The sequence below is a fragment of the Bombyx mori genome, chromosome 11 (assembly GCF_030269925.1).
Source record: "Bombyx mori chromosome 11, ASM3026992v2".
Classification (NCBI taxonomy): Eukaryota; Metazoa; Arthropoda; class Insecta; order Lepidoptera; family Bombycidae; genus Bombyx; species Bombyx mori.
The window spans coordinates 1876030-1890465 of NC_085117.1; the positions used below are offsets into that span (position 1 = coordinate 1876030).

Consider the following 14436-nt stretch of genomic DNA (forward strand, 5'->3'; position numbering starts at 1 on the left):
CTCGCCGGTTTGCCCGAGGTCAGGCTGCGAATCGATTTCCTAGTGGTCCCGGCGCCCCGATGACCTAGGTCATGCCGTAGCTCTATCCAGACTACGCTTACATTGCACGTAGATGTAATATCAATATCCCTCCAGACCGCGCCCGTGGTCGTCCAACTCAACATCAACGACGAATTTGCTATAAGCGCTTCGAGTTTGGTACCTCTTTTTTGCTTCGATGGCTGGAAGAGTTCACGGTCAAACTTGTATTAACCGGGTTACCGGAGCCCATAGTTATCAACGATGTAAATACCGCCACCCGCTTTGAAACCGAAACACGCTATTGCTTCACGGCAGAAATAGGCAGGGTGGTTGTACTTACCCGTGCGGACTCACAAGACGTCGTACCACCAATAAATAAAATTGTATTTAGATGTTATCAAAGTCGACTAGGCTGAGGCAGGCCTGTGAGCTTACCTACACGTTCGGTAATATTGATATTATAATTATAACACCTGAGCACCCCCTTGAATCTACTGGTAAATTGGACAAAAAAGAGAACTGTGGGGAGTTTAGCGTTAAATCCAATATCAGTCAACTGCCACTTAATGATAAGGTCGTAAACCTTACTCAGGCTTTAAAATATTTTATTTTTTAATTGTTTAGTGTGGTAGAGGAGCTCACGACCCACCTGGTGTTAAGCGGTTACCGGAGCCCATAGACATCTACAACGTAAATGCTGCCACCCACCTTGAGATATGAGTTCTAAGTTCTCTCAGTATAGTTACAATGGCTGCCCGACCCTTCAAACCGAAACGCATTACTGCTTCACGGCAGAAATAGGCAGGGCAGCGGTACCTACCCGCGCGTACTCACAAGAGGTCCTACCACCAGTAAAAAAGTTTTCGTTTCATTCGTTTGTCATCTATTTCATGTACACATGTGAGCGGTCGGTTCGTACTTTGTCGCCTGGTCAGTGTACGTCTTTTAGTTCTAAGTTAACAGCCATTAAAAATAAATGAGTCGATTTGAGCACCTCCTTTTTATAAGTCGGTTAAATATGTTTCTGTGTTGTTTGAGGCGTTTACGTGAAGTCCGCAGCGTCTAGAAGCTGTTATGTTCTATCCACTAAGATCAGGGTTTGTTTTATCAAACTAACACGTTGTTTTTTTTAACTTTGCAGCTGATGGGCCATCGTGGTTCCGGCAGTGGGTCCTCGTCATCATCATGGTCTTGCAGCAGAGGCCGACAGAGAGCCCCCACGAGGCCGCAACGCTTACCCCGGCGCCGACCTATAGCTAAAGGCAAAGAGGCAAGTGGAAATTTGTACAACACGTCATATTGAGGAGTGAAAGGTTATTTGGTTGAAGCGGCATTTCGCCAAATACGCGACATTTATCTTTGTAATTAAAGGTCCGTTTTATTTGTTATTAGTATCAGTATCAGCAATTCGATGTTTTCAATTGAACTTCAATTAAGTTTAACCCTGTTCAAATACCCAGCTAAAGAAGTGTATTTGTTAATGATATTTTTTTCCAAATTTTAAACTTTAAATCGCTCTCAAAAATGTCGTTTAAACATTCCCGATCCTGCGGACCGAACGGTAAACAAACAGCTGACGTCGTCATAAACATGCCGTTTAGGATCCTCCCGATCCATTAGCGGTGCTTTTTGGTACCCCAACCACTGGTCATCGTTCACGTCGAACCCGTCGCTTGCGACGAAGGGTTCGGCGAGTTGCCGATCCGGTGGTAGATTCTGCGAAGCACTGCTCTTGCTAGGTTTAGTGTTAGCAACGTCGTCAGGTTTGAGCCCCGTGAACTTATCTACTTGTTAGTGTTACGCTGACATAGTTTCTCAAGGCTCAAGCTTAGAAAGGAAGAAAAAAAAGTCGCTTAAACCAAACAACCTTTCTTCACCTCTCGATGTTAACACAGACACTATTAAACGGGCTTATAATATCACATTTTAAGTCTTCTTTTTCTCCACCTTATGCCACTAGGTGGGGTCAGCACAGCTAATTTTTCTCTTCCATTCTTTTCTATCAGCCGTCATCTCAACACTCACTCCTTTCTCTCTCAAATTGTCATTCATACACTCCATCCATGCCTTCTTCGGTCGATCTCTACCTTGCACTACCATTGCCAGACATCTAGTCACATGCATCCCCCCTCTACGCATCACATGCCCATACCACACTAACCGTCCGCTCTTTAATTTGTCAATCACCTGGGCTACTTTCACACTTCCTCTGATATACTCATTCTTTATCTTGCCCATTCCTGTCACTTCACACCTTCCTTATCGTTTTAAATATCGTTTGAATATCGGGAACCCGTGTCTAATGTTGTCGTGACGTTGTCGTGGCCTTGTCGTGCAGATGTCGCGTCGCCGCAGCGAAGCGGCGCGCCGCGCGGCTGGCGTGAGGCGGCGCGGCGCCGACCCCGCCTCTGACGCGTCCGACGTCGGCGCCGACTCGGACTCCGACGATCAATGGACAGAACTAGAAGATGCATGTGAGTGAACCGGCTTTGATTCGAAGACAGTTGACTGTCTTGTAGATCACCGGTGCCCTAGGCGGCGCACTGATCTAATTTATGTTACTAAAGCACCGGAATATCCAGTAGACTCTGGGAGAGACGAATCCCAACGATACTAATAACGAATCTAGTTCTAAGAGACCTAAAAGACTAAAACATAACGAACAAAAGAACTTATGTCTGAAGGTGGGTGATGGCTTTAATGTCCTTGTTGTTGTCCTTGGACTCTGGTAACCACTAAACACCAGGTGGGCTGTGAGCCTATTCTTTCATTTCATAATAAAAATAAAGCGAGATTGTCAATATAAAAAAATCATTTCAGGTTCATCAGACAGTTCATCTGTTGCAGAATCACATCCCACTAATATTGATTTAGAGTACAAAGAAGGGGTATGTATAATGTTTTAATTTATTTAAATGATAGATGCAACCCAAGTGTACAGCATATCAACAGAGAGCTCCGCTCCGTTCGACTGTTCGAGCCAGAATGTTTTGTGCGACAATAGTCACTCGTGTTTATAGTAGAAAGTGTACCCACACTTAGTCATGAATACACTTGAATACAGTCTTAAACAATTGTTGACATATTTAACAATAAGGAAACAGCTAACTTGTAACTATACTGAGATCTTAGAACTTATATCTCAAGGTGGGTGGCGCATTTACGTCGTAGATGTCCATGGGCTCCAGTAACCACTTAACATCAGGTGGGCATTTTGGTGGGCCTTCAGAGACGATAACAGATTCCTTTATTTTTTTATATAATGATTCTGTTACTCTCTTTTGTTGCACAATGGAGTTACATATTCAATAGGTGAATAATCTCCTTAAATAAAGATAAAAATACATGTGTGCAATTCACACGTGGTAGAAGTGAAACCTTCAAAAATTAAAATAGAATCATCCTAAATGTCTAAGTATATGTAAAATTTTGTCATTAGTAAATAATTGTAAATCATCTTTTATAGTATGAGGTAGCGCCCTCTGTGAATTGATATTTTAACTTTACGTATAATCCTAAATTAAAATTCATTACAAGAGGTTTCATACGCACGTTAGTATTAAAAAATCTCATAGATGGCGCTGTATTAAACTGTCTCTATGGACTTATTTTTTCGTTTCATCGAGTTTGAAACCACAACGATTCTAAAGAAGTTTCACTTAAAAAAAAAAAATTGCATTATATTTGATGAGCTCAAAGATCGCTGTTACGTTTTTCAGGTGGAGGCACCAGCGCTGGGACAGTACCTGCTTCCACTGCTGAGCGAGCAGGTCTCATCAGCGAACAATGCCCCTGAGCGATTCCTGATTAGACACGAGGATATACTGCAGGTGATATACATTATAGGTGTCAGCACTGTGGTCATGTTAACTGTGGTGGTAGTTAAACCATAGCAGAAATAGGCGGGATCGTTGTGTAATAGATAAGACGTGCGGTGCATTAGTGTTGAGCAATGCACCGGTGTTGCAATCTCAGACGGGTACAAATTTTTCTAACGAAATACGTACTCAACAAATGTTCACGATTGACTTCCACAGTTAAGGAGTAATATTGTGTAATAAAAATCAAACCCGCAAAATGATAATTTGCGTCATTACTGGTGGCAGGACCTCTTGTGAGTCTGCGCGTGTAGGTACCACCGCCCTGCCTATCTCTGCGCATTTACGTCATAGATATCTATGGGCTCCAATAACCACTTAACACCAGGTGGATTGTGAACTCGTCCACCCATCTAGGCAATAAAAAAAGTCCATGTTCATAATACTCTCCACTACTACCAAAGGTGGTTGTACTCGCAAAACACTATTATTGATTTTCTACCTAAATTTACTACCTTGCACGGGTCAGATCTTTGAATAAGCAGGCGTGTAGTGTTGGTTCACACATTTTCATTACCTACCATCCTGATAAATACAGAAAATAAAATGCATAACATACTTCTTAGCTTGTTCATTATGGACTGGAGATAGATAAGAAACTATTAGTATTTTTAATTATTTTATTTATTATTTATTTCAGGCAAAAACAAGTCCATATGTAAACTTATCCATATGTAAAATGTATCAAACTATTTCAGATACTATTAGTTCGTTATATGTGATATCAAGGGTCAAAGTTAACAAATCTTTTTTTTTTTTAAATAGGCGGTAGTTTGCACGAAAAACATCTCAGTCGGCTACGGCCTTTTTGAGTTGCTGAAGATGCTTGAATATAACTTTTCTTTATCTTCCAGTTGCTGGCTTCAGCGGAGGAGAACGCCCGCGACAGTAATCCTTTAGCTGACGAAGTTCCCTTGCAGCCTCATCATGCGTAAGTTTTCCTTGCCTTATGATGCTATTGTGCGGGAGTAAACTTAAATTAAAAAGGTCGAACAATTGATGCTCATACCAAATTAAAGGGACCTTTAATTACGAAGATAAATGCCTCTTAAACCGTTCATTCCTCAATATGCTCTCATACCACTTGTTTCTTCAGTTGTTCCAGTACATCCATCTACCAATTACAAATCACTTAACTCATTCTTGCTTTCTGATACATCTAGCATGCTCATCTACCATTCAGATAGATTATAAATCCCACAGCTATGTATATGACTGAATATACATATGGCTTGGCTCTGCCCCTGGCATTGCTGAAGTCCATGGGCGACGGTAACCACTCACCATCAGGTGGGCCGTATGCTCGTCTGCCTACAAGGGCAATAAAAAAAAAAAAAAAAACTTCGTATTTCATTTTCACCGGCTTCGGGATGTCCCATTGACTTGTAAATTTTCACACACACCAAGAATATATAACTTCACAATAATTATATCACTTTGGCCTAATATAGGAGACAGCTAAGATAAAATAAAATATTTTTGTTTTTTTTTTAGTCCGACTTGCTATTGTGACTCATATTATACACTTTTTTCGTTACAGTCTGTCTCACATGGATTCGTTTGAGTTCGAGGAGCCGCCGGTGTCGCCTGATGAGGAAGCAGCCCTGCTTCACTACATATGCGGTCTGTATATACATAAATATAAATATCTCTCTCTATATAAATAAAAATACACAAACGCGTGTATAAGAATACATACATATCATACATATGATACATATGTTGCATATATATGAAAAATAAATCTCATTCACATGTTTCTAGAATGCATACATATTAGAAACATGTGAATGAGATTTCGATGAGAGAGAATTTTTTCGGCATAAAAGCTAGACTATGTTTGTATCATGTCTGATGTCATAAAGGATATCTTCAAATTACCTAATTATGGATGTTAAATGTAATTAATGTTAAACGTTCATGGAAGAAGGCCCTTGAGACAGAAATCCAATGCGCTGGTTGATACCTATTTTTTTGTACCCCTTAGTCTAGAATGCCATCCGTGCAGCTGATGATAGACAGGCCTAGCTCAGAATATCCCAGGAGAAAGTTATTAGCCACGACCCTCAGCATTGTGGATTATCAACGCAAATAGGAGGGGGACGCTAAATTAAAGCTTTAAGTGCTCAAGTGTAAGCTCGCGCTGACATTGCAGAAGCGGAAACGGATGTAGCGGTGCGCGAGTTCGAGCCGGTCCCGGAGTGGCTGCTCGGGGTCTACCACTCCTGGTGCGAGATCAGCGCCCTGGTCTACACGCTCATCGGTGCCGACATGTGAGTACTCGGCATGTGTAGGTAGCAGGGCCAGTGACCATGAGCGAGAAGTCTGCGTCCGGATCTTAATGTATACTAATTTTCCTAAGTTAATATTTGTAGGGCTATTCTGCCTATTTCAGTCGAGATAGGTTTGACAGATAAGTATAAAAATAAACAATCAGTCTATTGACCAATGCTACTTCCATTTGATTTGTCAGTATTCATGACGAAAGGAAGATCTTCCTTTGAGCCGGTGAGATTGCACAATAGACAGACTGTCTGAATGTTTTTTATTTTTTCTTCTTTCCTAATTATGCCGCTTACCTCGAGCGGTTATACCAGCATCACTGAGCGAGTAGGTGGGCTCACGGGGCGTTAACCTGAAGATGTTGCTAACACTAGCCCTAGCAAGAGCAGTGCTTCGCAGAATCTACCAGAGAATTGGAAACGCAACCCACTGAGAAGATCCGGCGAGAAACTCAGTGGGCTGTGTCTGTGGGTTAATCGAATGATGTTGTTCGGAACTTGTATATATGTAAGCCTATCTTAAAATTGTCCCAAGCGAGATTCAGGCATCTATCATATATCTCGTGTTGTCATATAGCTATCTCTCTCTAGCTCTGGCGTCACACAATTTTTTTTATTGTCCTTGTAGGCAGACGAGTATACGGTCCACCTGATGGTGAGTGTTTACTGTCGTCCATGGACCTTAGCAATGTCAGGGGCCTAGCCAGGCCGCTGCCTATCGCTTAGATGTCTTAAGATACTTAAATTTGTACATTTTGTACTTCAGGTCCGTGGAGCGAGTGTCTGAGGACTGGGTGTACCGCGCGAGGTTCGGGTGTCACTGCCGCCTGTGCCTCTGCACGGCCAACAACAGCGCCGCTCTGGCAGTCTTCATACGAGACCTGGTCTGGTCGCTGGCGCACGGTACGCCGTCTATATATATATATACTAGTCTTACTGGTGGTGTTAGGACGTCGTCGTGGCCTAAAGGATAAGACGTCAAAGACTTTAACTTCTTTAATCACAGATTTCGCTAAAACAAATAATATTAAAGAAATCAATATTAATCTATTCTCCACTTGACCACAGGCTTTAACAATAAACAAAATATAATAGTCTTTAAGAGTGTGTGTGTGAGAAATACATGTTAGTTGTGTAATGTTTTCTTTGTTGGTTAATTTATTTTGTATGCATTATTTTTAAAAAAATATTAGCACTGTGCACTCGTCTATATTTTCTATAAGTGTGGGAAATTACATACTCCTCCGTCTGCATAATTTTGGTAAAAAGGGGTACACAGTTTTTGCTTCATGTAATAATATATAGATAATATATAGTTAATTTCTACTCTCACGCCCAAGCTAATAAATTTTATTTTGTTTCACATTAATTGACAGATGGCCTTACCTTACCTAGCTGACCTGAACCTTAAATATAATATTGTAATGCATCTGAATCCAGGTGGATTGAGCGCTGCTGCGGTCGGCGTGGTCAGGTCGCTGGGCGTGCAAGCGGGACAGACCACGTGCCATCTCGCTCACTGGGACCTGCCCAGACTGAGGGCCGTCCTCATGTCCCACGAGGACGGTAAGTGACCTGAAGGTGGCTGAAAATGTGTAAAATACATTTCTGATGATTTTTCATCTGAACACTTATCCTTGTTGTTTCAAGCCACGAGCAACGCCGGTAAATCTGCTATGTAATCAATTACTGGCAGTTTACGGACGCAAATATTTCTTTATCTTGAGAAAATTAAACGTATATGATACTGGTGGTAAGACCTCTTATGAGTCCGCACGGGTAGGTACCACCACCCTGTCAATTTCTGCCGTGAAGCAGTAATGCATTTCGGTTTGAAGGGTGTGGCAGCCGTTTTAACTATACTTGAGACCTTAAAACTTATATGTCTATGGGCTCCAGTAACCACTTAACACCAGGTGGGCTGTGAGCTCGTCCACCCATCTGAGCAATGAAAAAAAAAACTTTTTTGCTTATAAATTTTACGCCGGGTACATTTAGTACAAATACCATCATGTATTACGTCTTATTGATATTGGATGAAGGGTGCCGAAGGATGCCGAAGCACGAGGCACTTCTACAGGCGTTAGTATTGTGTGTCTCCTTAGAACTTCAATACATTTGTTACGAAACACCGTCAGATTTGGACCGCTTATACGTACCTGTCTAATGGTGCGCTAGTAATTGTTGATGCCGCAACCGACCGAGCATGTCTGTATGTTTATCTGGGGTGACGTGTTTAATCGTCTGTGACGTCACTGTTTCGACTGTCACTGTCAATCGACTTTGGATAGTTCAGCGACTGTGACATACTTCAAACTGGAACTAGTGAACGCTTTTAAATGTGAATATCGGTAATGTTTAGTTTCGGGTTTGGTTACGTAACTGTCAGTATTTTGCAAGATGTTATAATATTATATAATTTGCCATTAATTCATACATAATTCAACTAATAATTAAAAAATCCATTTATTTTCAATGTCGTCCCTATGAAAATCAATTTTGTGATAATAATTTTCACTAATAAGATTATCGTTTAGTTGTTTCTTAAAATGAAAATCGTCTTAGTCTCTTTGCTGTGTATAAAAAAAAAGTCTAATTCCAGCCGGAGCTACCATTGTGTACGAGCAGTTGATACGTCTGGCAAAGGAGAGCAAGACAACAGAACAGATAGTCGACAAGATATGTCTGTGTCGAAGCTACGATCAGCCAATGGACAAAGAGTGCGTATAAATTTATATATGTATGTCAGGGAATGGTATTGTTATTGAAAATTTAATGAGTATTGTGAAGCGACGATACTACGAATTCGAGTGTGGTCCACGGTCCGCACGTAGGCTGGGACCAGATTTGAAAAACAAGAGTTAACATGGTGACTGCCATGTATGTAGGTCATTGGTGCTCTACGTGGCGCACTAAAGTAATTATATCGGTTTCTCTTTTCGATCATGTTACTAAAGCACGGAATATCTAGTAGACTCTGGGAAAAATGAATCTGAAGATACTAAGAATGAATCTATTTCTAAGAGGCTTAAAAGACTAAAATATTAGCAAAAAAGAAGAACTTAGTAACAGAAATCGACCTAAATACTAACTACCTAATTACTTTAGTGCGCCGCGTAGGGCACCGGTGGCCTACACGGAAGTCAACATGTTAGAAAAATATACGACCTGTATGTATGAACAGAGTTAAGTAACATTATCACTGTCAAATGTGTTTATTTTATTAATATACTAGCGACCCGCCCTCGCTTCGCTTCGGAAACATTAAAACACACATGAAACCAAAAAAAATAAATAAATAAAAAATTAAAAAAGTAGCCTATGTTCATCAGGGACAATGTCGGCTTCTAATGGAAAAAGAATTTTTCAAATCGGTCCAGTAGTTTCGGAGCCTATTCGAAACAAACAAACAAACAAATCTTTCCTCTTTATAATATTAGTATAGACAAGAGAAACAGTGAAATGTGTGATTAGATTACCCGTGTCTTGACAAGCGATTGACAGGCAAACAAGTACATGGCTTACCTGATGGTAAGTAGTCACCGTAACTCACAGACAGCCCATTGTTCTCTGACACTGTGAAGGTACGATTGTTTTTATGGATGAAAAAATCATTCAAAGGTATCCTATGGCCTTGATATAAGTTCTATTTGCGCACATGGTTGAATCAACTCATCTATTGTTAAGTGATTATTGAACCCCATAGGCTGAATGCGACTCTCTCCTATTGTTAAGTAATTATCGAAGCTCACAGGTTAAACGCGACGAACGAAGGAGTGAAACGCCAATTGACGTCTGTTTCTCTGCAATTGAGTATATTATAATGACTGTTTGGCCCTAAAATTCAAACCGAATGACTACTTGGGGGGAATCTATAATCTTACGATAACAACTAATGTTCTGGTCTCGTCTGGCGCGTGCGTCTTATATAATATTAATAATCTTTGATATAATAAATATGCAAACCGAATCTTATTATGTTCCAGACATGCAGTGGATCGTTTCTGTAAGATATTAGAAAATTTTAAAATAGCATCCACAATTGCGTTCAAGGTGAGTAAAGCTTTAGAGATTAGCTTTACAAAGCATTATGTAGGGCTTTACGGGAACAGCTGATGAGGAGGGTCAATGACCTGCAGGGGAACTGCTAATCAGGAGGGTCAATGACCCGCACGGAATCAGCTGACGAGGAGGGTCAATGACACGCACTGGAACAGCTGACGAGAGAGGTCATTGACCACGTGCAGTATGGCGAGATGACTTCTTCATGATAATTTTTATATCAGTGTTATTATATAATGTATTCAAAAATTTAGTTTCCATAATTTATTTAAAAGTATTCGCATAAACAAAGAGAACTTCACATGGCTTCATATAAAAGCAGTTTTTGTTAAATGTAAATAATATATTTATGTTCAAAATTTCATAGCAATTTTCCTCTGATATGGACTTCGTTTTCGAATATTAAACATTGAAAAAATTTAAATTCAACTAAAAAATGAAAAATAAATAATAGGATAATAATAGCTTTTCAGGATGTTATCAAGATAACCCTTCTACTCAAATTTGTTCATAAAATATAACTACTGATATCATGCACCCCACGCTTTTTTTTTACAATAAAATCATTTTTTCTTACGCTATTTTTAATTTAAATTTATTAAAAGTTATTTTCTATTTTTTTATTTTATTTTCTACAAAAGCGTATTTTGTTAGTTTTTTTAAACTATTATTTATTTAAAACTAGCGACGCGCCCTTGCTTCGCTTCGGAAACTGTCATTTATTATTGATTTCTCCACTATTTAATGGACTTTATCATACATATAAACCTTCTTCTTCAATCACAATATTAAAAAATATCGCATCAAAATCCGTTGCATAGTTTTAAAGATTTAAGCATAGGGATATAGGGACAGAGAAAGCGACTTTGTTTTATACTATGTAGTGAAGAGAAAATTTAGACCTACCCCACCAAGACCCACCCCGTAACAGTACCCTGTCCTGTAGGGTCGGCTGGTGATGTCCATGTATGTGGGCTAGAGCGTGTAGCCGTGTCGTGTGTGCAGGTGGAGGTGCTGGGCAGCGGCGGGTGGGTGCGGGGGGCGCGGGCCCGCCTGGCGCGCTACCTGGCGCCGCACCAGCGAGCCGCCGCCGCCGCGCGACTCCAGCACATGGCCGCCACCACCAAGCCCAAAGACCGTACGTTCACTTGTTACTAAGATAGCGAATAAGCCTCCGTTATAGGAGAACAGCAGAGGAGCGCTCACTTTTTTTTTATTACCTCTGTAGGCAGACGAGCATACGGCCCACCTGATGGTGAGTGGCTACCGTCGCCCATGGACTTCAGGAATGCCAGGGGCAGAGCCAAGTCGCTGCCTACCGTATAAGGTCACCGTACTATAGGTGGCAAGTATTCTTAAAATGTACTTTAAGTAAACTCTGCTCCGATGCGGGGTGATTGTAAAAAGAAGTTAACATTATTCATTAAAACTTATCTTATTCAGATAAACATTTATTCACATATATTATACTTTATATTCAAATTCTCAACCCAAGCTGTCTTGCATTAAACAAGATATCGTGTGGAAAGTATATCATACGTATTTATCACCATTCATCTTGTTAGGAGTGTTCTTTTTGAAGTTTCAACTGCCTTCAACAGAACCGTCTGTCTCTTATTGCACTACCAAGCGGTGATATTTCCAAATATCCTTTATGGTGGAGTTGGTACTTTAAATATAAAAGGCATCGATCTCTAAAGTTTTTTCTGTGTGAACCGATTTTCAAGATTCATTTTTATAACTTTGAGGCTGTCGATTCTCATTTGGTCCTCTTTAAATCTTATCAAGACCCGACCATTAGGTGTTGGGTTGTCCTTAATAATGCATAGGAAGTCGTCGTGGCCTAACGGATAAGACGTTCGGTGCATTCGTGTTGAAGCGATGCACCGGTGTTCGAATCCCGCAGGCGGGTACTAATTTTTCTAATGAAATACGTCCTTAACAAATGTTCACGATTGACTTCCACGGTGAAGGAATAACATCGTGTAATAAAAATCAAACCCGCAAAATTATAATTTGCGTTATTACTGGTGGTAGGACCTCTTGTGAGTCCGCACGGGTAGGTACCACCTCCCTGCCTATTTCTGCCGTGAAGCAGTAATGCGTTTCGGTTTGAAGGGTGGGGTAGCCATTGTAACTATACTGAGACCTTAGAACTTATATCTCAAGGTGCGTGGCGCATTTACGTCGTAGATGTCTATGGGCTCCAGTAACCACTTAACACTAGGTGGGCTGTGAGCTCGTCCACTCATCTTGGCTATAAAAAAAAAAGCATATTTAATTGACTTTGACTATATTTATTATATTCGCATTGTAATTATATTAATATTGTCTTTTTTTCAGTAAGCGCATGGGCCAGTTATAAGCACAAGTGTGACTGCCTAACGCCAAGGACGCTCTGTGCTCAGCAAAGGAAACAGTTGCTCAAGTTAGTAAACAATCTCTTAGCCATATTATTCGATACATTTTTTTTTAATTGCCGTACTGGCAGACGGGCGTACGGCCCAGGTCTGAACGGATGAGGCGTCGTGCCATCTCGAATTTACTTTGCAATGTCTACGGGAACTATGACGTCACTATACAAACTTTTTTTTCCTACCTAAGCTGATAGCCTTGAGAGTCTATTTCAGCGTAATCTTAACTAGTAGGTGAGGTCACGGGACTCAAACCTGACGACGTTGCAAACACGAACCCTACCAAGAGCCGTGATTCGCAGAATCTACCACCGGATCGGAAACGCGACCCACTGAGAAGATCCGGTGAGAAGCTCAGTGGGCTGTCTCTGTGGGTTAATTTACTCGTCGAGCCCCTCGTCGCAAGCGACGGGTTCGACGAGAACGATGACCGGTGCTTGAGGTACCTAAAAGCACCGTTAGTGGATCGGGAGGATCCGAAATGACGTGACAAACTATTGCTCTCCGTGTCTAGCATTAGATTTGAAACTTTCATTAAAGCTTAGTCCTTTTTCAGGATATCGTTTTTTGGAATGATGCAGGCTGTCGACGAGGCGAGCAACGAAAAGGATAATGTTGAAGTTTTAGAGGTAATTGTCAGATGTTCATTTTATAATAATAATACAAAAATGTAAGTAGCGTCTGTGGCTCAGATAAGATTAGCAGTGTGCACGTATTGAGTTGGCATTCACGGATGAAGTTTTATTTTTTATATGGCTTAGACGGGTGGACGAGCTCACAACCCACCTCGTCTTAAGTGGTTGCTGGAGCCCATAGACATCTACAACGTATATGCCGAAATCCACCTTGGAATAATAGTTTTAAGGTTTCAGTTTTTACAGTACACCGGCTGATCCAGCCTTCACACTGAAAGGCATTACTGCTTCATGGCCGAAACAGGCAAGGGCGGTGGTACCTACCCGTACGGACTCATAAGACGTTCTGCCATCCTTAAATGACAAATATTCACGAATGAAATATAAGAAGTTAAGTTTTTTTTTTTTTGCAGACACCAAAGGAGGTTCCGCCTGAGACGGGAGGCGGGGAAGTGCAGAACGAAGACGTCATCGAAGTCAAGTGAGGCGATAGATTATACTGTACATATATCATCATCATCATCTTAGGCCTTACAGCCCAGGGTGGGCCTTAGCCTGGTCCAGTATGTCTCTCCAGACTGCTCTGTTCAGGGCTTTCTCCTTCCAGTTCTTGACGCCGATATTTTTGAGGTCGTGCTCCACGCCATCCAACCATCGGAGTTTGGGTCTGCCACGACTTCTGCGGCCCTCTGGTTTGCCATAGAGCAATTGTCTCGGCATTCTGGTACTCTCCATTCGAACCACATCCTGCCCATCGTTTTTTCAAGTATTTGTCGTAGGGAGAAGATTTGGTCGATGGTTGATCTGCCAGGTCGGAAACCACACTGATATTCTCCTAGTCTAGGCTCCACGAAAGGTTTTAATTTGCCAAAGAGAACGTTCGCAAATATCTTATATGCTGTATTGAGGAGTGAAATGCCTCGATAGTTCTGACAGTCGAGAACATCGCCCTTCTTGTAGAGAGGACAAATAACCGCTGTGTTCCATTCCTCAGGCATAACTTCAGAATTCCATATCTGCAGTACTAGTTTATGGAATTCCTCTTCAAACTGGGACCCAGCGTATTTCAGCAGTTCACCCTGGATGTTGTCGTTCCCTGGAGCTTTATTGTTTTTGAGTTTTTGGCTGGCAGCTCTGGTGTCTT

The 14436-nt window shown here is 41.2% G+C and overlaps 1 protein-coding gene across 2 annotated transcripts in view; it reads left to right on the top strand.

The window, feature by feature from the left end:
- Positions 1-14436, top strand: part of LOC101740483 (uncharacterized) — a 50684-nt gene that overhangs the window by 3967 nt on the left and 32281 nt on the right. For both annotated transcript variants that reach the window (XM_038013734.2, XM_038013735.2), the window contains exons 2-16: positions 1163-1291; positions 2360-2495; positions 2842-2909; positions 3741-3851; positions 4754-4830; positions 5440-5522; positions 6055-6172; positions 6948-7084; positions 7622-7747; positions 8784-8901; positions 10168-10234; positions 11249-11381; positions 12587-12671; positions 13214-13286; positions 13706-13773. In XM_038013734.2, the coding sequence (XP_037869662.1) occupies positions 1163-1291; positions 2360-2495; positions 2842-2909; positions 3741-3851; positions 4754-4830; positions 5440-5522; positions 6055-6172; positions 6948-7084; positions 7622-7747; positions 8784-8901; positions 10168-10234; positions 11249-11381; positions 12587-12671; positions 13214-13286; positions 13706-13773 (1529 nt within the window). The remainder of the gene's footprint in view (positions 1-1162; positions 1292-2359; positions 2496-2841; positions 2910-3740; positions 3852-4753; positions 4831-5439; positions 5523-6054; positions 6173-6947; positions 7085-7621; positions 7748-8783; positions 8902-10167; positions 10235-11248; positions 11382-12586; positions 12672-13213; positions 13287-13705; positions 13774-14436) is intronic.